Source organism: Oncorhynchus keta, unplaced genomic scaffold, assembly GCF_023373465.1.
Source record: "Oncorhynchus keta strain PuntledgeMale-10-30-2019 unplaced genomic scaffold, Oket_V2 Un_contig_3989_pilon_pilon, whole genome shotgun sequence".
NCBI lineage: Eukaryota > Metazoa > Chordata > Actinopteri > Salmoniformes > Salmonidae > Oncorhynchus > Oncorhynchus keta.
The window spans coordinates 131145-157802 of record NW_026287544.1 but is presented as its reverse complement, the minus strand read 5'-3'; the positions used below and the strand labels follow the sequence as shown (position 1 = coordinate 157802).

The 26658-nt window shown below is 45.1% G+C and overlaps 1 protein-coding gene across 1 annotated transcript in view; it reads right to left on the bottom strand.

The window, feature by feature from the left end:
• Nucleotides 1-23908, bottom strand: part of LOC127924395 (alpha-actinin-2-like) — a 50544-nt gene extending 26636 nt beyond the window's left edge. The window contains exons 1-3 of the mRNA XM_052509130.1: nucleotides 23400-23908; nucleotides 5439-5553; nucleotides 4234-4353 (exon numbers count right to left, since the gene is read on the bottom strand). Coding sequence (XP_052365090.1) covers nucleotides 4234-4353; nucleotides 5439-5553; nucleotides 23400-23675 — 511 coding nt within the window. The 5' untranslated portion in view covers nucleotides 23676-23908. The remainder of the gene's footprint in view (nucleotides 1-4233; nucleotides 4354-5438; nucleotides 5554-23399) is intronic.
• Between the last annotated feature and the right edge of the window lie 2750 nt (nucleotides 23909-26658).

The window sequence follows — 26658 nt, the reverse complement described above, 5'->3', positions numbered from 1 at the left end:
GTGGTGAAATAGATCTATAATATACCTTCAGCTGTGGTGAAATAGAGCTATAACATACCTTCAGCTGTGGTGAAATAGATCTATAATATACCTTCAGCTGTGGTGAAATAGATCTATAACATACCTTCAGCTGTGGTGAAATAGATCTATAATGTACCTTCAGCTGTGGTGAAATAGAGCTATAATATACCTTCAGCTGTGGTGAAATAGATCTATAATATACCTTCAGCTGTGGTGAAATAGAGCTATAATGTACCTTCAGCTGTGGTGAAATAGATCTATAATAAAACTTCAGCTGTGGTGAAATAGATCTATAATATACCTTCAGCTGTGGTGAAATAGATCTATAATATACCTTCAGCTGTGGTGAAATAGATCTATAATGTACCTTCAGCTGTGGTGAAATAGATCTATAACATACCTTCAGCTGTGGTGAAATAGATCTATAATATACCTTCAGCTGTGGTGAAATAGATCTATAATATACCTTCAGCTGTGGTGAAATAGATCTATAACATACCTTCAGCTGTGGTGAAATAGATCTATAATATACCTTCAGCTGTGGTGAAATAGATCTATAATATACCTTCAGCTGTGGTGAAATAGATCTATAATGTACCTTCAGCTGTGGTGAAATAGATCTATAATATACCTTCAGCTGTGGTGAAATAGAGCTATAACATACCTTCAGCTGTGGTGAAATAGATCTATAATATACCTTCAGCTGTGGTGAAATAGATCTATAATATACCTTCAGCTGTGGTGAAATAGAGCTATAACATACCTTCAGCTGTGGTGAAATAGATCTATAATATACCTTCAGCTGTGGTGAAATAGATCTATAATGTACCTTCAGCTGTGGTGAAATAGATCTATAATATACCTTCAGCTGTGGTGAAATAGATCTATAACATACCTTCAGCTGTGGTGAAATAGATATATAATATACCTTCAGCTGTGGTGAAATAGATCTATAATATACCTTCAGCTGTGGTGAAATAGATCTATAATATACCTTCAGCTGTGGTGAAATAGATCTATAATGTACCTTCAGCTGTGGTGAAATAGATCTATAATATACCTTCAGCTGTGGTGAAATAGATCTATAATATACCTTCAGCTGTGGTGAAATAGATACACCTTCAGCTGTGGTGAAATAGATCTATAATGTACCTTCAGCTGTGGTGAAATAGATCTATAACATACCTTCAGCTGTGGTGAAATAGATCTATAATATACCTTCAGCTGTGGTGAAATAGATCTATAATGTACCTTCAGCTGTGGTGAAATAGATCTATAATGTACCTTCAGCTGTGGTGAAATAGATCTATAACATACCTTCAGCTGTGGTGAAATAGATCTATAATATACCTTCAGCTGTGGTGAAATAGATCTATAATATACCTTCAGCTGTGGTGAAATAGATCTATAACATACCTTCAGCTGTGGTGAAATAGATCTATAATATACCTTCAGCTGTGGTGAAATAGATCTATAATATACCTTCAGCTGTGGTGAAATAGATCTATAATGTACCTTCAGCTGTGGTGAAATAGATCTATAATATACCTTCAGCTGTGGTGAAATAGAGCTATAACATACCTTCAGCTGTGGTGAAATAGATCTATAATATACCTTCAGCTGTGGTGAAATAGATCTATCATATACCTTCAGCTGTGGTGAAATAGATCTATCATATACCTTCAGCTGTGGTGAAATAGATCTATAATATACCTTCAGCTGTGGTGAAATAGATCTATAATGTACCTTCAGCTGTGGTGAAATAGATCTATAATATACCTTCAGCTGTGGTGAAATAGATCTATAATATACCTTCAGCTGTGGTGAAATAGATACACCTTCAGCTGTGGTGAAATAGATCTATAATGTACCTTCAGCTGTGGTGAAATAGATCTATAACATACCTTCAGCTGTGGTGAAATAGATCTATAATGTACCTTCAGCTGTGGTGAAATAGATCTATAATGTACCTTCAGCTGTGGTGAAATAGATCTATAATATACCTTCAGCTGTGGTGAAATAGATACACCTTCAGCTGTGGTGAAATAGATCTATAATGTACCTTCAGCTGTGGTGAAATAGATCTATAACATACCTTCAGCTGTGGTGAAATAGATCTATAATATACCTTCAGCTGTGGTGAAATAGATCTATAATATACCTTCAGCTGTGGTGAAATAGATCTATAATATACCTTCAGCTGTGGTGAAATAGATCTATAATATACCTTCAGCTGTGGTGAAATAGAGCTATAACATACCTTCAGCTGTGGTGAAATAGATCTATAATATTCCTTCAGCTGTGGTGAAATAGATCTATAATATACCTTCAGCTGTGGTGAAATAGATACACCTTCAGCTGTGGTGAAATAGATCTATAATGTACCTTCAGCTGTGGTGAAATAGATCTATAATATACCTTCAGCTGTGGTGAAATAGATACACCTTCAGCTGTGGTGAAATAGATCTATAACATACCTTCAGCTGTGGTGAAATAGATCTATAATGTACCTTCAGCTGTGGTGAAATAGATCTATAATATACCTTCAGCTGTGGTGAAATAGATACACCTTCAGCTGTGGTGAAATAGATCTATAACATACCTTCAGCTGTGGTGAAATAGATCTATAATGTACCTTCAGCTGTGGTGAAATAGATCTATAACATACCTTCAGCTGTGGTGAAATAGATCTATAATATACCTTCAGCTGTGGTGAAATAGATCTATAATATACCTTCAGCTGTGGTGAAATAGATCTATAATATACCTTCAGCTGTGGTGAAATAGATCTATAATGTACCTTCAGCTGTGGTGAAATAGATCTATAATATACCTTCAGCTGTGGTGAAATAGATCTATAACATACCTTCAGCTGTGGTGAAATAGATCTATAATATACCTTCAGCTGTGGTGAAATAGATCTATAACATACCTTCAGCTGTGGTGAAATAGATCTATAATATACCTTCAGCTGTGGTGAAATAGATACACCTTCAGCTGTGGTGAAATAGATCTATAACATACCTTCAGCTGTGGTGAAATAGATCTATAATGTACCTTCAGCTGTGGTGAAATAGATCTATAACATACCTTCAGCTGTGGTGAAATAGATCTATAACATACCTTCAGCTGTGGTGAAATAGATCTATAATATACCTTCAGCTGTGGTGAAATAGATCTATAATGTACCTTCAGCTGTGGTGAAATAGATCTATAATATACCTTCAGCTGTGGTGAAATAGATCTATAATGTACCTTCAGCTGTGGTGAAATAGATCTATAATATACCTTCAGCTGTGGTGAAATAGATCTATAATGTACCTTCAGCTGTGGTGAAATAGATCTATAATATACCTTCAGCTGTGGTGAAATAGATCTATAATGTACCTTCAGCTGTGGTGAAATAGATCTATAATATACCTTCAGCTGTGGTGAAATAGATCTATAATATACCTTCAGCTGTGGTGAAATAGATCTATAATATACCTTCAGCTGTGGTGAAATAGATCTATAACATACCTTCAGCTGTGGTGAAATAGATCTATAATATACCTTCAGCTGTGGTGAAATAGATCTATAACATACCTTCAGCTGTGGTGAAATAGATCTATAATGTACCTTCAGCTGTGGTGAAATAGATCTATAATGTACCTTCAGCTGTGGTGAAATAGATCTATAATGTACCTTCAGCTGTGGTGAAATAGATCTATAATATACCTTCAGCTGTGGTGAAATAGATCTATAATGTACCTTCATCTGTGGTGAAATAGATCTATAATAACCCTTCAGCTGTGGTGAAATAGATCTATAATGTACCTTCAGCTGTGGTGAAATAGATCTATAATATACCTTCAGCTGTGGTGAAATATATCTATAATAAACCTTCAGCTGTGGTGAAATAGATCTATAATAACCCTTCAGCTGTGGTGAAATAGATCTATAATAACCCTTCAGCTGTGGTGAAATAGATCTATAACATACCTTCAGCTGTGGTGAAATAGATCTATAATATACCTTCAGCTGTGGTGAAATAGATCTATAATACACCTTCAGCTGTGGTGAAATAGATCTATAATATACCTTCAGCTGTGGTGAAATAGATCTATAATGTACCTTCAGCTGTGGTGAAATAGATCTATAACATACCTTCAGCTGTGGTGAAATAGATCTATAATGTACCTTCAGCTGTGGTGAAATAGATCTATAAAGTACCTTCAGCTCCAATGGAGACCAGCTTGACTCCTTTGCTGGTGATGTACTCCAGAGCTTTGTTGACGTTGGCTATCTTGTGGAAGCGCATTTTCCCTCTGTCTGGTTTGGGAAGTCTTTCACCTGAGGAAGAGGAGACATGTGAAGTCATTCACCTGAGGAAGAGGAGACATGTGAAGTCATTCACCTGAGGAAGAGGAGACATGTGAAGTCATTCACCTGAGGAAGAGGAGACATGTGAAGTCTTTCACCTGAGGAAGAGGAGACATGTGAAGTCATTCACCTGAGGAAGAGGAGACATGTGAAGTCTTTCACCTGAGGAAGAGGAGACATGTGAAGTCTTTCACCTGAGGAAGAGGAGACATGTGAAGTCATTCACCTGAGGAAGAGGAGACATGTGAAGTCTTTCACCTGAGGAAGAGGAGACATGTGAAGTCATTCACCTGAGGAAGAGGAGACATGTGAAGTCATTCACCTGAGGAAGAGGAGACATGTGAAGTCATTCACCTGAGGAAGAGGAGACATGTGAAGTCTTTCACCTGAGGAAGAGGAGACATGTGAAGTCATTCACCTGAGGAAGAGGAGACATGTGAAGTCATTCACCTGAGGAAGAGGAGACATGTGAAGTCATTCACCTGAGGAAGAGGAGACATGTGAAGTCATTCACCTGAGGAAGAGGAGACATGTGAAGTCATTCACCTGAGGAAGAGGAGACATGTGAAGTCATTCACCTGAGGAAGAGGAGACATGTGAAGTCTTTCACCTGAGGAAGAGGAGACATGTGAAGTCTTTCACCTGAGGAAGAGGAGACATGTGAAGTCATTCACCTGAGGAAGAGGAGACATGTGAAGTCATTCACCTGAGGAAGAGGAGACATGTGAAGTCTTTCACCTGAGGAAGAGGAGACATGTGAAGTCATTCACCTGAGGAAGAGGAGACATGTGAAGTCATTCACCTGAGGAAGAGGAGACATGTGAAGTCATTCACCTGAGGAAGAGGAGACATGTGAAGTCTTTCACCTGAGGAAGAGGAGTATCGGACACATCTTTCAGAATAACTATCAGTGGGTACCGACAGCAAGCAAGCAGGCAGGCAGGCAGGCAGACAGACACACACACACACACACACACACACACACACACACACACACACACACACACACACACACACACACACACACACACACACACACACACACACACACTCACCAGAAATGACTTCAAGCAGCAGCATGAGTTTCAGTCCGTTCCTGAAGTCCTCCTCGATGTTCTCAATCCCAGTCCCAGCCTTCCTCAGGTGAGAGTTGCACCAGGCTGTGAAAGTCTGAGCACAACAGACGTACGGCTCAACATCGAGTCCAATCAACACAGGTTAGTCCTTGTGTCTGACTCTTTCACGTGTCTTGGCGTTTTCTTTGTAAACAAAGCGATCTCTGTCAACACTGTACAGTACACTGGGAAGGGCCTCGGTTGAACATGTAACCAGGTTTAACTTTCGTCCGTCGACCTCGCCTCGACCCGGGCTCGAACCGGGGACCCTCTGCACACATCAACAACTGACACCCACGAAGCATCGTCGCCCATCGCGCCACAAAAAAAGCCCGCGGCCCTTGCAGAGCAAAAGGGAACAAGTGCTTCTAGGTCTCGGAGCGAGTGACGTCACCTGATTGAAACGCTATTAGCGCCCACCACCGCTAACGAGCTAGCCGTTTCACATCGGTGACACACAGACAGCTGGCCGCTCGTTCAGACCCATGAATCGGTGGTCAGAGGGGTATCATTTACCAGACAACATACATGGCACGGAGGGATGGCTTTGAGCTCTGGGAAGAAAAGTGCTTGGGGGTTATCTTTATCCATCCTCTGTATAAAGCTGTGTTTTCCTGTTATAACCTGTAGTTATAACCTGTAGTTATAACCTGTAGTCATAGAGAGGGTAGAGAGCAGTGTTTTCCTGTTATAACCTGTAGTTATAGAGAGGGTAGAGAGAGCAGTGTTTTCCTGTTATAACCTGTAGTTATAATCTGTAGTTATAGAGAGGGTAGAGAGCAGTGTTTTCCTGTTATAACCTGTAGTTATAGAGAGGGTAGAGAGAGCAGTGTTTTCCTGTTATAACCTGTAGTTATAGAGAGGGTAGAGAGAGCAGTGTTTTCCTGTTATAACCTGTAGTTATAGAGAGGGTAGAGAGCAGTGTTTTCCTGTTATAACCTGTAGTTATAGAGAGGGTAGAGAGAGCAGTGTTTTCCTGTTATAACCTGTAGTTATAGAGAGGGTAGAGAGAGCAGTGTTTTCCTGTTATAACCTGTAGTTATAGAGAGAGTAGAGAGCAGTGTTTTCCTGTTATAACATGTAGTTATAGAGAGGGTAGAGAGCAGTGTTTTCCTGTTATAACCTGTAGTTATAGAGAGGGTAGAGAGCAGTGTTTTCCTGTTATAACCTGTAGTTATAGAGAGGGTAGAGAGAGCAGTGTTTTCCTGTTATAACCTGTAGTTATAGAGAGGGTAGAGAGAGCAGTGTTTTCCTGTTATAACCTGTAGTTATAGAGAGAGTAGAGAGCAGTGTTTTCCTGTTATAACCTGTAGTTATAGAGAGGGTAGAGAGCAGTGTTTTCCTGTTATAACCTGTAGTTATAGAGAGGGTAGAGAGCAGTGTTTTCCTGTTATAACCTGTAGTTATAGAGAGGGTAGAGAGAGCAGTGTTTTCCTGTTATAACCTGTAGTTATAGAGAGGGTAGAGAGCAGTGTTTTCCTGTTATAACCTGTAGTTATAACCTGTAGTTATAGAGAGGGTAGAGAGCAGTGTTTTCCTGTTATAACCTGTAGTTATAACCTGTAGTTATAGAGAGGGTAGAGAGCAGTGTTTTCCTGTTATAACCTGTAGTTATAGAGAGGGTAGAGAGCAGTGTTTTCCTGTTATAACCTGTAGTTATAGGGAGGGTAGAGAGAGCAGTGTTTTCCTGTTATAACCTGTAGTTATAGAGAGGGTAGAGAGAGCAGTGTTTTCCTGTTATAACCTGTAGTTATAGAGAGGGTAGAGAGCAGTGTTTTCCTGTTATAACCTGTAGTTATAGAGAAGGTAGAGAGAGCAGTGTTTTCCTGTTATAACATGTAGTTATAGAGAGGGTAGAGAGCAGTGTTTTCCTGTTATAACCTGTAGTTATAACCTGTAGTTATAGAGAGGGTAGAGAGCAGTGTTTTCCTGTTATAACCTGTAGTTATAACCTGTAGTTATAGAGAGGGTAGAGAGCAGTGTTTTCCTGTTATAACCTGTAGTTATAGAGAGGGTAGAGAGCAGTGTTTTCCTGTTATAACCTGTAGTTATAACCTGTAGTTATAGAGAGGGTAGAGAGCAGTGTTTTCCTGTTATAACCTGTAGTTATAGAGAGGGTAGAGAGCAGTGTTTTCCTGTTATAACCTGTAGTTATGACCTGTAGTTATAGAGTTATAGGGGTAGAGAGCAGTGTTTTCCTGTTATAACCTGTAGTTATAACCTGTAGTTATAGAGAGGGTAGAGAGCAGTGTTTTCCTGTTATAACCTGTAGTTATAGAGAGGGTAGAGAGCAGTGTTTTCCTGTTATAACCTGTAGTTATAGGGAGGGTAGAGAGAGCAGTGTTTTCCTGTTATAACCTGTAGTTATAGAGAGGGTAGAGAGAGCAGTGTTTTCCTGTTATAACCTGTAGTTATAGAGAGGGTAGAGAGCAGTGTTTTCCTGTTATAACCTGTAGTTATAGAGAGGGTAGAGAGAGCAGTGTTTTCCTGTTATAACCTGTAGTTATAGAGAGGGTAGAGAGCAGTGTTTTCCTGTTATAACCTGTAGTTATAGAGAGGGTAGAGAGAGCAGTGTTTTCCTGTTATAACCTGTAGTTATAGAGAGGGTAGAGAGAGCAGTGTTTTCCTGTTATAACCTGTAGTTATAGAGAGGGTAGAGAGAGCAGTGTTTTCCTGTTATAACCTGTAGTTATAGAGAGGGTAGAGAGCAGTGTTTTCCTGTTATAACCTGTAGTTATAGAGAGGGTAGAGAGCAGTGTTTTCCTGTTATAACCTGTAGTTATAGAGAGGGTAGAGAGAGCAGTGTTTTCCTGTTATAACCTGTAGTTATAGAGAGGGTAGAGAGCAGTGTTTTCCTGTTATAACCTGTAGTTATAGAGAGGGTAGAGAGCAGTGTTTTCCTGTTATAACCTGTAGTTATAGAGAGGGTAGAGAGCAGTGTTTTCCTGTTATAACCTGTAGTTATAGAGAGGGTAGAGAGAGCAGTGTTTTCCTGTTATAACCTGTAGTCATAGAGAGGGTAGAGAGAGCAGTGTTTTCCTGTTATAACCTGTAGTTATAACCTGTAGTTATAGAGAGGGTAGAGAGCAGTGTTTTCCTGTTATAACCTGTAGTTATAGAGAGGGTAGAGAGCAGTGTTTTCCTGTTATAACCTGTAGTTATAGAGAGGGTAGAGAGCAGTGTTTTCCTGTTATAACCTGTAGTTATAGAGAGGGTAGAGAGAGCAGTGTTTTCCTGTTATAACCTGTAGTTATAGAGAGGGTAGAGAGAGCAGTGTTTTCCTGTTATAACCTGTAGTTATAGAGAGGGTAGAGAGCAGTGTTTTCCTGTTATAACCTGTAGTTATAACCTGTAGTTATAGAGAGGGTAGAGAGCAGTGTTTTCCTGTTATAACCTGTAGTTATAACCTGTAGTTATAGAGAGGGTAGAGAGAGCAGTGTTTTCCTGTTATAACCTGTAGTTATAGAGAGGGTAGAGAGAGCAGTGTTTTCCTGTTATAACCTGTAGTTATAGAGAGGGTAGAGAGAGCAGTGTTTTCCTGTTATAACCTGTAGTTATAGAGAGGGTAGAGAGAGCAGTGTTTTCCTGTTATAACCTGTAGTTATAGAGAGGGTAGAGAGAGCAGTGTTTTCCTGTTATAACCTGTAGTTATAGAGAGGGTAGAGAGAGCAGTGAGGCTGCTTTTGGACCCTCCTGAAACCCAATACAGTCCGTTCCCATAACCCTCTGTCAGACTGGGCCAGGAGTGACAAGGTCTGTTCTCCCTCTGGCATGTCTCCCTCTCTGCCTGTGTCCGCGGCACAGTTTTATTCACAAGGTCTGTTCTGTAAACTGCCTTGTTCAGGGAAACAGTGGGTAAACTGCCTTGTTCAGGGGAACAGTGGTAAACTGCCTTGTTCAGTGGCAGAATGACAGAATTTTACCTTGTCAGCTCGGGGGATTCGATCCAGCAACCTTTCGGTTACAGGCCCCACCACTAGGCCGTCCCATATGAATCTAATTTAAAAAAGAAAAGACAATCCCTGTCACGTTGGTATGAAGAGATTCGGGAGACAGGCGCAGGAATGCGTAATACGTTATTTTGTTATAAAGACACGGGGGGGCGAAGACCAAACAGACACGTAAAACAAAACACAGGGTAGAAATCCCAAATCAAAAGAGCGAGGATAAATAAACACGATGATTAACACTACGGGACGAGACCCGTAATCATCTCCACAAGGACACGAAAGCCCAAAAACACACAGCACAGGCACTCACACGCACCAACAACATTGGAACAGTAATGGACAGACAAGGGAAACCAAAGGGCCCACGTATACAAGTACTAATCAGCGGTTGTAGGGGACAGGTGTGCGTAATGAAAGTTCCGGATTGATCCGTGACAATCCCCATCAAAATCCATCAGTAACCTGGTAGGCCAGTTGAGAACACCTTTATTTAACCAGGTAGGCTAGTTGAGAACACCTTTATTTAACCAGGTAGGCTAGTTGAGAACACCTTTATTTAACCAGGTAGGCTAGTTGAGAACACCTTTATTTAACCAGGTAGGCTAGTTGAGAACACCTTTATTTAACCAGGTAGGCCAGTTGAGAACACCTTTATTTAACCTGGTAGGCTAGTTGAGAACACCTTTATTTAACCAGGTAGGCTAGTTGAGAACACCTTTATTTAACCAGGTAGGCTAGTTGAGAACACCTTTATTTAACCTGGTAGGCTAGTTGAGAACACCTTTATTTAACCAGGTAGGCCAGTTGAGAACAAGTTCTCATTTGCAACTGCGACCTGGTCAAGATGAAGCAAAGCAGTGCGACACATAGAACACAGAGTTACACACGGAGTAAACAAACATACAGTCAATAATACAGTAGAAAATTATATATACAGCATGTGCAAATGAGGTAGGATAAGAGAGGTAAGGCAATAAATAGGCTCATGGTGGCGAAAGTAATTACAATATAGCAATTAAAACACTGGAATGGTAGAATGTGCAGAAGATGAATGTGCAAGTAGAGATACTGTGGTGCCTTATACCAAGGATTGGTTTGCTTTCACAGTATTGCTTCGGGGTCATTGTCCATCCGCACTGTGAAGCGCCGTCCAATGAGTTTTGAAGCATTTGGCTGAATCTAAGCAGATAATAACATTAACACTTCAGAATTCATAGTGCTGTTTTTTTATCAGCAGTCACATCATCACTAAATACAAGGGAACCAGTTCCCTCGGCAGCCGCCCATGCCATAACACCACCTCCTCCATGCTTCACAGAGGAGGTGTTATGCTTCTCCATTCTCTTCTCTTCCCATCGTTCTGGTAAACCCTCTGTATTTACTCCTCCATGCTTCACCGAGGAGGTGTTATGCTTCTCCATTCTCTTCTCTTCCCATCGTTCTGGTAAACCCTCTGTATTTACTCCTCCATGCTTCACCGAGGAGGTGTTATGCTTCTCCATTCTCTTCTCTTCCCATCGTTCTGGTAAACCCTCTGTATTTACTCCTCCATGCTTCACAGAGGAGGTGTTATGCTTCTCCATTCTCTTCTCTTCCCATCGTTCTGGTAAACCCTCTGTATTTACTCCTCCATGCTTCACAGAGGAGGTGTTATGCTTCTCCATTCTCTTCTCTTCCCATCGTTCTGGTAAACCCTCTGTATTTACTCCTCCATGCTTCACCGAGGAGGTGTTATGCTTCTCCATTCTCTTCTCTTCCCATCGTTCTGGTAAACCCTCTGTATTTACTCCTCCATGCTTCACAGAGGAGGTGTTATGCTTCTCCATTCTCTTCTCTTCCCATCGTTCTGGTACAAGTTGATCTTTGTCTCATCTCTCATCCGGATGTTGTTCCAGAACTGTACAGGATGTTGTTCCAGAACTGTACAGGATGTTGTTCCAGAACTGTACAGGATGTTGTTTTTAGAACTGTACAGGATGTTGTTCCAGAACTGTACAGGATGTTGTTCCAGAACTGTACAGGATGTTGTTTTAGAACTGTACAGGATGTTGTTCGAGAACTGTACAGGATGTTGTTCCAGAACTGTACAGGATGTTGTTCCAGAACTGTACAGGATGTTGTTCCAGAACTGTACAGGATGTTGTTCCAGAACTGTACAGGATGTTGTTCCAGAACTGTACAGGATGTTGTTCCAGAACTGTACAGGATGTTGTTCCAGAACTGTACAGGCTTTTGAAATTATTTTTTTACATGTTGTTATGGCAAAACTCTAATGTGGTCTTCCTGTTTTTGAGGTTTGCAGTCTTGTGGTAAACCGTCTGTCTTTACTCTGGTGAAGTCTTCTCTTGGTTGTTGACTTTGACACAGATACGCCTCCCTCCTGGAGGCTGTTCTTGATCTGGACGACTGTTGTGAAAAAGGTGGTTTTTTTCTTCTCCATGGAAAGAATGATTCTGTCATCCACCACAGTTGTTTTCTGTTTTTCTTCTGGGCCTCTTGGTGTTCCTGAGCTCACCGGGGTGTTCTTTCTGTTTATTAAAGAATGTACCAAATAGTTGATTTGGACCTCGTGTTTCGGCTGTCTCTCTGAGGGGTTTGTTTTTTCTGATTTTTTTCAGCCCAGTAAAGTCTTGCTTCACTGGCAGTGACGGCTCTCTGGACTTCATATTGAGGGTCAAACAGCAACAGATTCCCAAATGCAAATGTCACACTTGACCTTTTACCTGTAAATTAACAAATGAGGGAATAACACACCTGGCCATGGAACACCTGAGCAGGCAATTGTCCAATTACTTTAGGTCCCTTTAAAAGGGGGGGGGGCACATATTAAATGTGATGTAATTCCTTCAAACTTTCACCTGAATTGGATGTAAATACCCTCAAGTTAAAGCTAAAAGCACTTCCTGCTCATATTCATGATTCAATGGCCACTCCAATATGCTGTGGTAGACAGCTATAATTATAATAACTTGGTCAATGTCCACTCCAATATGCTGTGGTAGACAGCTATAATTATAATAACTTGGTCAATGTCCAAATATTTATGGACCTGACTGTATGTGTCCAAAAAAAGCATCAATATTTCAATATTTCCAGAGCTTTCTCTCCTAGGAGGACAGACACTTCAAAACCTTGTTTATTATTATTTATTTTTTGACCCCTTTTTTCTCTCCATTTGGTAGCTACAGTCTTGTCTCATCGCTGCAACTTCCGTACGGACTCGGGAGAGGCGAAGGTCGAGAGCCGTGCGTCCTCAGAAACACAACCCAACCAAGTCGCACTGCTTCTTGACACAAGGCCCACTTAACCCGGGAAGCCAGCCACCAACTGTGTGGGAGGAAACACTGTACACTGTACACCTGGTGACCGTGTCAGAACATCCCTGCCGGTCAAACCTCCCGTAACCCGGACGGCGCTGAGGTCAATTGTGCGCCGCCCCATGGGTCTCCTGGTCGCGGCTGGCTGCTACAGAGCCTGGACTCAAACCAGGTTCTCTAGTGGCACGGCCTTAGACCACTGAGACAGAGCCTGGACTCAAACCAGGTTCTCTAGTGGCACAGCCTTGGACCACTGAGACAGAGCCTGGACTCAAACCAGGTTCTCTAGTGGCACAGCCTTAGACCACTGAGACAGAGCCTGGAGTCAAACCAGGTTCTCTAGTGGCACAGCCTTGGACCACTGAGACAGAGCCTGGACTCAAACCAGGTTCTCTAGTGGCACAGCCTTAGACCACTGAGACAGAGCCTGGACTCAAACCAGGTTCTCTAGTGGCACAGCCTTGGACCACTGAGACAGAGCCTGGACTCAAACCAGGTTCTCTAGTGGCACAGCCTTAGACCACTGAGACAGAGCCTGGACTCAAACCAGGTTCTCTAGTGGCACAGCCTTAGACCACTGAGACAGAGCCTGGACTCAAACCAGGTTCTCTAGTGGCACAGCCTTAGACCACTGAGACAGAGCCTGGACTCAAACCAGGTTCTCTAGTGGCACAGCCTTGGACCACTGAGACAGAGCCTGGACTCAAACCAGGTTCTCTAGTGGCACGGCCTTAGACCACTGAGACAGAGCCTGGACTCAAACCAGGTTCTCTAGTGGCACAGCCTTGGACCACTGAGACAGAGCCTGGACTCAAACCAGGTTCTCTAGTGGCACAGCCTTAGACCACTGAGACAGAGCCTGGACTCAAACCAGGTTCTCTAGTGGCACAGCCTTAGACCACTGAGACAGAGCCTGGACTCAAACCAAGTTCTCTAGTGGCACGGCCTTAGACCACTGAGACAGAGCCTGGACTCAAACCAGGTTCTCTAGTGGCACAGCCTTAGACCACTGAGACAGAGCCTGGACTCACTGGACAACACCATATTGGACAGCTGGACAACACCATATTGGACAGCTGGACAACACCATATTGGACAACACCATATTGGACAGCTGGACAACACCATATTGGACAGCTGGACAACACCATATTGGACAACACCATATTGGACAGCTGGACAACACCATATTGGACAGCTGGACAGCACCATATTGGACAGCTGGACAACACCATATTGGACAGCTGGACAACACCATATTGGACAGCACCATATTGGACAGCTGGACAACACCATATTGGACAGCTGGACAACACCATATTGGACAGCTGGACAACACCATATTGGACAACACCATATTGGACAGCTGGACAACACCATATTGGACAGCTGGACAACACCATATTGGACAGCTGGACAACACCATATTGGACAACACCATATTGGACAGCTGGACAACACCATATTGGACAGCTGGACAACACCATATTGGACAGCTGGACAGCACCATATTGGACAGCACCATATTGGACAGCACCATATTGGACAACACCATATTGGACAACACCATATTGGACAGCTGGACAACACCATATTGGACAGCTGGACAACACCATATTGGACAGCTGGACAGCACCATATTGGACAGCACCATATTGGACAGCACCATATTGGACAACACCATATTGGACAACACCATATTGGACAACACCATATTGGACAGCTGGACAACACCATATTGGACAGCTGGACAACACCATATTGGACAACACCATATTGGACAGCTGGACAACACCATATTGGACAGCTGGACAACACCATATTGGACAGCTGGACAGCACCATATTGGACAACACCATATTGGACAACTGGACAACACCATATTGGACAGCTGGACAACACCATATTGGACAACACCATATTGGACAGCTGGACAACACCATATTGGACAGCTGGACAACACCATATTGGACAGCTGGACAGCACCATATTGGACAGCACCATATTGGACAGCACCATATTGGACAACACCATATTGGACAGCTGGACAACACCATATTGGACAACACCATATTGGACAACACCATATTGGACAGCTGGACAACACCATATTGGACAGCACCATATTGGACAACTGGACAACACCATATTGGACAGCTGGACAACACCATATTGGACAGCACCATATTGGACAGCTGGACAACACCATATTGGACAGCACCATATTGGACAGCTGGACAACACCATATTGGACAGCTGGACAGCACCATATTGGACAGCTGGACAACACCATATTGGACAGCTGGACAACACCATATTGGACAGCTGGACAACACCATATTGGACAACACCATATTGGACAGCTGGACAACACCATATTGGACAGCTGGACAACACCATATTGGACAGCTGGACAACACCATATTGGACAACACCATATTGGACAGCTGGACAACACCATATTGGACAGCTGGACAACACCATATTGGACAGCTGGACAACACCATATTGGACAGCTGGACAGCACCATATTGGACAGCTGGACAGCACCATATTCAATCCAATATTGTGTTTGTTATACAGCTCATTTATTATGCAGAAAAGGTACAGTAATCCTTAACACAGTTGTGCTAGCAGGAACAAATGGCACCCTATTCCCTTATAATAGTGCACTACTTTTGACAAACCCTGGTCTACAGTAGTGGACTGTAGAGAATAGGGTGCCATTTGGGACACTGATTTGAACAGATACTGTTGGGACAAAAATAGTCTACCAGAACTATAAGTCTCTATTGTCAGAACCCAGATCCTGAAATACAATGACCTGGTAATGGGTACGTGCTTTCCCCATAGTTACGACCCCTCCAGGGTTTATCATAGCTGCTCCCCATAGTTGGACGACCCTCCAGGGTTTAACATAGCTGCTCCCCATAGTTACGACCCCTCCAGGGTTTAACATAGCTGCTCCCCATAGTTACGACCCCTCCAGGGTTTAACATAGCTGCTCCCCATAGTTACGACCCCTCCAGGGTTTAGCATAGCTGCTCCCCATAGTTACGACCCCTCCAGGGTTTATCATAGCTGCTCACCATAGTTACGACCCCTCCAGGGTTTAACATAGCTGCTCCCCATAGTTACGACCCCTCCAGGGTTTAACATAGCTGCTCCCCATAGTTACGACCCCTCCAGGGTTTAACATAGCTGCTCCCCATAGTTACGACCCCTCCAGGGTTTATCATAGCTGCTCACCATAGTTACGACCCCTCCAGGGTTTAACATAGCTGCTCCCCATAGTTACGACCCTTCCAGGGTTTAACATAGCTGCTCCCCATAGTTACGACCCTTCCAGGGTTTAACATAGCTGCTCCCCATAGTTACGACCCCTCCAGGGTTTAACATAGCTGCTCCCCATAGTTAAGACCCCTCCAGGATTTATCATAGCTGCTCCCCATAGTTACGACCCCTCCAGGGTTTAACATAGCTGCTCCCCGTAGTTACGACCCTTCCAGGGTTTAACATAGCTGCTCCCCATAGTTACGACCCCTCCAGGGTTTAACATAGCTGCTCCCCATAGTTACGACCCCTCCAGGGTTTATCATAGCTGCTCCCCATAGTTACGACCCCTCCAGGGTTTAACATAGCTGCTCCCCGTAGTTACGACCCCTCCAGGGTTCAACATAGCTGCTCCCCATAGTTACGACCCCTCCAGGGTTCAACATGCTCTCTGTGGTCACTGCTATATTTGTTGTCTCTGTCTGGGCAGGACCATAGGCAGGGAAGGAAGCCCTGACATTCATGTTTAATGAGTCTATTAATGCACTTATGTCTCAGTAGTTCCAGCCTCAGGGCTACAGCACCAGGAACATTGATACATGGTGGGAGGGCAACCCGTCTGTAGAGAGACTCATTATTGCAGGGTGGAGGGCAACCCGTCTGTAGAGAGACTCATTAATGCAGGGTGGAGGGCAACCCGTCTGTAGAGAGACTCATTAATGCATGGTGGGAGGGCAACCCGTCTGTAGAGAGACTCATTAATGCATGGTGGAGGGCAACCCGTCTGTAGAGAGACTCATTAATGCCTGGTGGAGGGCAACCCGTCTGTAGAGAGACTCATTAATGCATGGTGGAGGGCAACCAGTCGGTAGAGAGACTCATTAATGCATGGTGGAGGGCAACCCGTCTGTAGAGAGACTCATTAATGCATGGTGGAGGGCAACCCGTCTGTAGAGAGACTCATTAATGCATGGTGGGAGGGCAACCCGTCTGTAGAGAGACTCATTAATGCATGGTGGAGGGCAACCCGTCTGTAGAGAGACTCATTAATGCCTGGTGGAGGGCAACCCGTCTGTAGAGAGACTCATTAATGCATGGTGGGAGGGCAACCCGTCTGTAGAGAGACTCATCAATGCATGGTGGAGGGCAACCCGTCTGTAGAGAGACTCATTAATGCATGGTGGGAGGGCAACCCGTCTGTAGAGAGACTCATTAATGCATGGTGGAGGGCAACCCGTCTGTAGAGAGACTCATTAATGCATGGTGGGAGGGCAACCCGTCTGTAGAGAGACTCATTAATGCATGGTGGAGAGCAACCCGTCTGTAGAGAGACTCATTAATGCATGGTGGGAGGGCAACCCGTCTGTAGAGAGACTCATTAATGCATGGTGGGAGGGCAACCCGTCTGTAGAGAGACTCATTAATGCATGGTGGGAGGGCAACCCGTCTGTAGAGAGACTCATTAATGCAGGGTGGGAGGGCAACCCGTCTGTAGAGAGACTCATTAATGCCTGGTGGAGGGCAACCCGTCTGTAGAGAGACTCATTAATGCCTGGTGGGAGGGCAACCCGTCTGTAGAGAGACTCATTAATGCATGGTGGGAGGGCAACCCGTCTGTAGAGAGACTCATTAATGCCTGGTGGGAGGGCAACCCGTCTGTAGAGAGACTCATTAATGCATGGTGGGAGGGCAACCCGTCTGTAGAGAGACTCATTAATGCCTGGTGGAGGGCAACCCGTCTGTAGAGAGACTCATTAATGCATGGTGGGAGGGCAACCCGTCTGTAGAGACTCATTAATGCATGGTGGAGGGCAACCCGTCTGTAGAGAGACTCATTAATGCATGGTGGGAGGGCAACCCGTCTGTAGAGAGACTCATTAATGCCTGGTGGAGGGCAACCCGTCTGTAGAGAGACTCATTAATGCATGGTGGAGGGCAACCCGTCTGTAGAGAGACTCATTAATGCCTGGTGGAGGGCAACCCGTCTGTAGAGAGACTCATTAATGCATGGTGGGAGGGCAACCAGTCTGTAGAGAGACTCATTAATGCATGGTGGAGGGCAACCAGTCTGTAGAGAGACTCATTAATGCATGGTGGAGGGCAACCCGTCTGTAGAGAGACTCATTAATGCATGGTGGGAGGGCAACCCGTCTGTAGAGAGACTCATTAATGCCTGGTGGAGGGCAACCCGTCTGTAGAGAGACTCATTAATGCCTGGTGGAGGGCAACCAGTCTGTAGAGAGACTCATTAATGCATGGTGGAGGGCAACCCGTCTGTAGAGAGACTCATTAATGCATGGTGGAGGGCAACCCGTCTGTAGAGAGACTCATTAATGCAGGGTGGAGGGCAACCCGTCTGTAGAGAGACTCATTAATGCATGGTGGAGGGCAACCCGTCTGTAGAGAGACTCATTAATGCATGGTGGGAGGGCAACCCGTCTGTAGAGAGACTCATTGATGCATGGTGGAGGGCAACCCGTCTGTAGAGAGACTCATTAATGCCTGGTGGAGGGCAACCCGTCTGTAGAGAGACTCATTAATGCATGGTGGGAGGGCAACCCGTCTGTAGAGAGACTCATTAATGCATGGTGGAGGGCAACCCGTCTGTAGAGAGACTCATTAATGCCTGGTGGAGGGCAACCCGTCTGTAGAGAGACTCATTAATGCATGGTGGGAGGGCAACCCGTCTGTAGAGAGACTCATTAATGCCTGGTGGAGGGCAACCCGTCTGTAGAGAGACTCATTAATGCATGGTGGAGGGCAACCCGTCTGTAGAGAGACTCATTAATGCCTGGTGGAGGGCAACCCGTCTGTAGAGAGACTCATTAATGCCTGGTGGAGGGCAACCCGTCTGTAGAGAGACTCATTAATGCATGGTGGGAGGGCAACCCGTCTGTAGAGAGACTCATTAATGCCTGGTGGGAGGGCAACCCGTCTGTAGAGAGACTCATTAATGCATGGTGGAGGGCAACCCGTCTGTAGAGAGACTCATTAATGCATGGTGGGAGGGCAACCCGTCTGTAGAGAGACTCATTAATGCATGGTGGAGGGCAACCCGTCTGTAGAGAGACTCATTAATGCATGGTGGGAGGGCAACCCGTCTGTAGAGAGACTCATTAATGCATGGTGGAGGGCAACCCGTCTGTAGAGAGACTCATTAATGCATGGTGGAGGGCAACCCGTCTGTAGAGAGACTCATTAATGCATGGTGGAGGGCAACCCGTCTGTAGAGAGACTCATTAATGCATGGTGGGAGGGCAACCCGTCTGTAGAGAGACTCATTAATGCCTGGTGGAGGGCAACCCGTCTGTAGAGAGACTCATTAATGCATGGTGGAGGGCAACCCGTCTGTAGAGAGACTCATTAATGCATGGTGGAGGGCAACCCGTCTGTAGAGAGACTCATTAATGCATGGTGGAGGGCAACCCGTCTGTAGAGAGACTCATTAATGCAGGTGGAGGGCAACCCGTCTGTAGAGAGACTCATTAATGCATGGTGGAGGGCAACCCGTCTGTAGAGAGACTCATTAATGCATGGTGGGAGGGCAACCCGTCTGTAGAGAGACTCATTAATGCATGGTGGAGGGCAACCCGTCTGTAGAGAGACTCATTAATGCATGGTGGAGGGCAACCCGTCTGTAGAGAGACTCATTAATGCATGGTGGGAGGGCAACCCGTCTGTAGAGAGACTCATTAATGCATGGTGGGAGGGCAACCCGTCTGTAGAGAGACTCATTAATGCCTGGTGGAGGGCAACCCGTCTGTAGAGAGACTCATTAATGCATGGTGGGAGGGCAACCCGTCTGTAGAGAGACTCATTAATGCATGGTGGGAGGGCAACCCGTCTGTAGAGAGACTCATTAATGCCTGGTGGAGGGCAACCCGTCTGTAGAGAGACTCATTAATACATGATGGGAGGGCAACCCGTCTGTAGAGAGACTCATTAATGCCTGGTGGAGGGCAACCCGTCTGTAGAGAGACTCATTAATGCATGGTGGGAGGGCAACCCGTCTGTAGAGAGACTCATTAATGCATGGTGGGAGGGCAACCCGTCTGTAGAGAGACTCATTAATGCATGGTGGGAGGGCAACCCGTCTGTAGAGAGACTCATTAATGCATGGTGGGAGGGCAACCCGTCTGTAGAGAGACTCATTAATGCATGGTGGAGGGCAACCCGTCTGTAGAGAGACTCATTAATGCCTGGTGGAGGGCAACCCGTCTGTAGAGAGACTCATTAATGCCTGGTGGGAGGGCAACCCGTCTGTAGAGAGACTCATTAATGCATGGTGGAGGGCAACCCGTCTGTAGAGAGACTCATTAATGCCTGGTGGGAGGGCAACCCGTCTGTAGAGAGACTCATTAATGCATGGTGGAGGGCAACCCGTCTGTAGAGAGACTCATTAATGCCTGGTGGAGGGCAACCCGTCTGTAGAGAGACTCATTAATGCATGGTGGGAGGGCAACCAGTCTGTAGAGAGACTCATTAATGCATGGTGGAGGGCAACCCGTCTGTAGAGAGACTCATTAATGCATGGTGGAGGGCAACCCGTCTGTAGAGAGACTCATTAATGCATGGTGGGAGGGCAACCCGTCTGTAGAGAGACTCATTAATGCATGGTGGAGGGCAACCCGTCTGTAGAAGACTCATTAATGCCTGGTGGAGGGCAACCAGTCTGTAGAGACTCATTAATGCATGGTGGAGGGCAACCCGTCTGTAGAGAGACTCATTAATGCATGGTGGAGGGCAACCCGTCTGTAGAGAGACTCATTAATGCAGGGTGGAGGGCAACCCGTCTGTAGAGAGACTCATTAATGCATGGTGGAGGGCAACCCGTCTGTAGAGAGACTCATTAATGCATGGTGGGAGGGCAACCCGTCTGTAGAGAGACTCATTAATGCAGGGTGGAGGGCAACCCGTCTGTAGAGAGACTCATTAATGCCTGGTGGAGGGCAACCCGTCTGTAGAGAGACTCATTAATGCATGGTGGGAGGGCAACCCGTCTGTAGAGAGACTCATTAATGCCTGGTGGAGGGCAACCCGTCTGTAGAGAGACTCATTAATGCCTGGTGGAGGGCAACCCGTCTGTAGAGAGACTCATTAATGCATGGTGGGAGGGCAACCCGTCTGTAGAGAGACTCATTAATGCCTGGTGGAGGGCAACCCGTCTGTAGAGAGACTCATTAATGCATGGTGGAGGGCAACCCGTCTGTAGAGAGACTCATTAATGCATGGTGGAGGGCAACCCGTCTGTAGAGAGACTCATTAATGCATGGTGGGAGGGCAACCCGTCTGTAGAGAGACTCATTAATGCCTGGTGGAGGGCAACCCGTCTGTAGAGAGACTCATTAATACATGGTGGAGGGCAACCCGTCTGTAGAGAGACTCATTAATGCATGGTGGAGGGCAACCCGTCTGTAGAGAGACTCATTAATGCATGGTGGAGGGCAACCCGTCTGTAGAGAGACTCATTAATGCAGGGTGGAGGGCAACCCGTCTGTAGAGACTCATTAATGCATGGTGGAGGGCAACCCGTCTGTAGAGAGACTCATTAATGCCTGGTGGAGGGCAACCAGTCTGTAGAGAGACTCATTAATGCATGGTGGAGGGCAACCCGTCTGTAGAGAGACTCATTAATGCCTGGTGGAGGGCAACCCGTCTGTAGAGAGACTCATTAATGCATGGTGGAGGGCAACCCGTCGGTAGAGAGACTCATTAATGCATGGTGGAGGGCAACCCGTCTGTAGAGAGACTCATTAATGCATGGTGGAGGGCAACCCGTCTGTAGAGAGACTCATTAATGCATGGTGGAGGGCAACCCGTCTGTAGAGAGACTCATTAATGCATGGTGGGAGGGCAACCCGTCTGTAGAGAGACTCATTAATGCATGGTGGGAGGGCAACCCGTCTGTAGAGAGACTCATTAATGCATGGTGGGAGGGCAACCCGTCTGTAGAGAGACTCATTAATGCATGGTGGAGGGCAACCCGTCTGTAGAGAGACTCATTAATGCATGGTGGAGGGCAACCCGTCTGTAGAGAGACTCATTAATGCATGGTGGGAGGGCAACCCGTCTGTAGAGAGACTCATTAATGCATGGTGGGAGGGCAACCCGTCTGTAGAGAGACTCATTAATGCCTGGTGGAGGGCAACCCGTCTGTAGAGAGACTCATTAATGCATGGTGGGAGGGCAACCCGTCTGTAGAGAGACTCATTAATGCATGGTGGGAGGGCAACCCGTCTGTAGAGAGACTCATTAATGCATGGTGGAGGGCAACCCGTCTGTAGAGAGACTCATTAATGCATGGTGGGAGGGCAACCCGTCTGTAGAGAGACTCATTAATGCATGGTGGAGGGCAACCCGTCTGTAGAGAGACTCATTAATGCATGATGGGAGGGCAACCCGTCTGTAGAGAGACTCATTGATACATGGTTCTATATTGAGGGGTACAGTAGGTTGCCTCTGGTATCTTGACAGGTCAGTGACAGATTATTAGCTACCTGGTCTGGGTATGAATTCTAGAGCAGACGAAGTGGACAAAGTACATTTGATTATGTAAATACACAAACTAAGGTTTATATTGTAAAAAAAAAAAAAAAAAGTCTGTAGATGTAAATGAACAATAATCTATCAGGTTCGTATTGATCCATACAGACACTGTTCTCCCGTGCCAACCGAGGACCAAGGACATCGTCTGAGCCAACTCTGTGTAACCCCCTTTTAGTCCTTAGTTATAATTAGCCTGTGGCATCCATTCTGTTCCCGCTTCGGGCCTCGAGGACATTCTGTGTTATACCAGACATCTGTCGACAGTTCTCATAAAACACGCGAATCGAAGGAATGGCAGCACAGGTCGTTGCTATGCTGCCTGACTGCCTGGGAGGTATTGTTGTCTTGGCTGTCGTGTCTGCCTGGTGCGTTGCCCACATAGTGTCTCTCACATTGTACTTGGTGTTTGTTCTTCTACGTACAGTGATCCGTATTTTATGTGCCTTTTAATAGTGCTGTCATGTATATATTAAAAAACATCAACTTCCCATTAGGATGTGTTCTTGTCTTGACTCATTTGACTGTCAGGAAATACTTCCTCTGACCTCTGCCCTCTGCCCTCTGACTTTGTAGGCCTAGAATTAAAACGTTTTATTTTTGTATTTTTTTATGTGCAATATCTTAAATATGAATTAATAATAATAATATTAAATATTCATAACATGGTAAATAGGAGAGTTGATCAGCCCTTCTACTACTGCAGTGTTTTGACATTCAGTGACTTCCTCTTCCTCTGCCTCACTTGACGACAGTAAAACCTTCACACAATGTGGACATATGAATGAACAGACAAGACAAACAGTGAAGGATCTGACCTTTCTCTGCTGTTTCTCCCAGGCGGGGTCCAGGAGCAGGTCTCTGTCCCACTCGTCATCCTGGATGGTGTAGTCATTATTCTGCTGTTCCTGCATCTGCATCGTGTATCCATTATTATAGTCTACCGATGTCTGCATCGTGTATCCATTATTATAGTCTACTGATGTCTGCATCGTCTGGCTCTGCATCGTCTGGTTCTGCATCGTCTTGCTCTGCATCGTCTGGTTCTGCATCGTCTGGTTCTGCATCATCTGGGTCTGCATCGTCTGCATCATGAAGCTCTAGAACAACACACCTGACTACAGGACAACAGGTGGTGAACAGGAGACAAGACAACGACAAAAAAAAAACTTTTGTGTGAGTTTCTTCTCCTGAAGTCACTGCTGCAGCTTGATCAGAAGATGTGTTGGGGGATTTGGAGTCAGACAGCTGATCAGTCAGTCAGTGTCCTCTCTCTCTCTCTCCCTCCCCCTCTCTCTCTCTCTCTCTCTCTCTCTCTCTCTCTCTCTCTCTCCTCTCTCTCTCTCTCTCTCTTTCTCCCTCCCCCTCTCTCTCCCTCTCTCTCTCTCTCTCTCTCTCTCTCTCTCTCTTTCTCCCTCCCCCTCTCTCTCCCTCTCTTTCTCTGTCTCTCTCTCTTTCACTCTCTCCCTCTCTTTCTCTGTCTCTCTCTCTCTCTCTCTCTTTCTCTCTCTCTCTTTCTCTCTCTCTCTCTCTCTCTCTCTCTCTTTCTCCCTCCCCTCTCTCTCTCTCTTTCTCTGTCTCTCTCTCTTTCCTCTCTCCCTCTCTCTCTCTCTCTCTTTCTCCCTCCCCCTCTCTCTCTCTCTCTCTCTCTCTCTCTCTCTCTCTCTCTCTCTCTCTCTCTCTCTCTCTCTCTCTCTCTCTCTCTCTCTCTCTCTCTCTCCCTCTCTCTCCGAATGTCTGTCTGTCCCTTGTTGTCCTTGGACTGCCCTGCAGCAGTTGTCCAGGCAGAGAATGTACCTACTAGTTATAGTTGGGTGTCGTGTGTCACAGTGACCAATAAGAAATTGACCTCCGTTGTGTGATCATTCAGAATGAGAGTCTATTACTGGTGTTGACTGTCTTCCTGAGATCATAGAGTTAAATCCAGAGCCTTCGGGAAAGTATTCAGACCCCGCTGACTCTTCCCACATTTTGGTACGTTACAGCCTTATTCTAAAATGATATCCTCAGAAATCTACACACAATACCCTATAATGACAAAGCGAAAACATAATTTTTTGGCAAATTTGTTAAACAGAAATAACTTATTTACATAAGTATTCAGACCCTTTGATATGAGACTCGAAATTGAACTCAGGTGCATCCTGTTTCCATTGATCATCCTTGAGATGCTTCTACAACTCGATTGGAGTCCACCTGTGGTAAACTCAATTGATTGGACATGATTTGGAAGGTACACACCTGTCTATATACGGTCCCACAGTTTACAGTGAATGTCAGAGCAAAAACTAAGCCATGAGGTCGAAGGAATTGTCTGTTGAGATCTGAGACAGGATTGTGTAGAGGCACAGAAGGTACCAAAACATGTCTGCAGCATTGAAGGTCCCCAAGAACACAGTGGCCTCCATCATTCTGCAGCATTGAAGGTCCCCAAGAACACAGTGGCCACCATTATTCTGCAGCACTGAAGGTCCCCAAGAACACAGTGGCCTCCATCATTCTGCAGTGTTGAAGGTCCCCAAGAACACAGTGGCCACCATTATTCTGCAGCACTGAAGGTCCCCAAGAACACAGTGGCCTCCATCATTCTTAAATGGAAGAAGTTTGGAACCACCAAAACTCTCCCTAGAGCTGGTCACCCGGCCAAACTGAGCAATTGGGAAAGAAGGGCCTTGGTCAGGGAGGTGACCAAGGTCCCGATGGTCCCTCTGACAGAGCTCTAGAGTTCCTCTGTGGAGATGGGAGAACCTTCCAGAAGGACAACCATCTCTGCAGCACTCCACCAATCAGGCATTTATGGTAGACGGGCCAGGCGGAAGCCACTCCTCAGTAAAAGGCACATGACAGCCCACTTGGAGTTTGCAAAAAGGCACCTAAAGACTCTCAGACCATGAGAAACAATATTCTCTTGTCTGATGAAACCAAGATTGAACTCTTTGGCTTGAATGCCAAGCGTCACGTCTGGAGGAAACCTGGCACCATCCCTACAGTGAAGCATGGTGGTGGCAGCATCATGCTGTGGGGATGTTTTTCAGCGGCAGGGACTGGGAGACTAGTCAGGATCGAGGGAAAGATGAAACAGAGCAAATTACAGAGAGATCCTTGATGAAAACCTGCTCCAGAGCACTCAGGACCTCAGACTGGGGGTGAAGGTTCATCTTCCAACAGGACAATGACCCTAAACACAAAGCCAAGATAACGCAGGAGTGGCTTCGGGACGAGTCTCTGAATGGCCTTGAGTGGCCCATTAGTAACTTGGTCAAAAATAATGGCACCGATTGGCCTAAAGGTGACGCTGTTAGAAACAGTCTCACTTACAGTGCCTTGCGAAAGTATTCGGCCCCCTTGAACTTTGCGACCTTTTGCCACATTTCAGGCTTCAAACATAAAGATATAAAACTGTATTTTTTTGTGAAGAATCAACAACAAGTGGGACACAATCATGAAGTGGAACGACATTTATTGGATATTTCAAACTTTTTTAACAAATCAAAAACTGAAAAATTGGGCGTGCTAATGCTAAAAAAATATATATAAAGTCTGCTCCGGATGTGGTGCAGCGGTCTAAGGCACTGTATGTCAGTGCTAGTGGAGTCACTACAGACCCTGGTTTGATTCCAGGTTATTGGGAGTCCCACAGAGTAGCGCACTTCGGGTTTGGCCTGGGTAGGCCGTCATTGTACATAATAATTTATTCTTAACTGACTTGCCTAGTTAAATAGAGATAAAATAACAATTTAAAATAACAACATTCTCATGAACCATAAGTCATATGGACTCCAGATTTGGTATGTAGAATCAATGAATTAGCCTCAAACACATTCTAGACCAGGGGAGTCAAACTCAAATACCCAGTGGGCCAAAATGTAAAACCTGAACAAAGTCACGGGCCAACATTGAACAAATTAACCTTTTTAATATGGACCCAAACAAGTTTTGCTTTAACATTGAATATGGAACAAGCATCGCTTATTACCATACAATATATAATTTAATAGTGGAGACATGCAAAATCTAATTTCAAATGAAAAAACACATCAATGGCATTCATTTATTAAATAAATAAAATGTAAATAA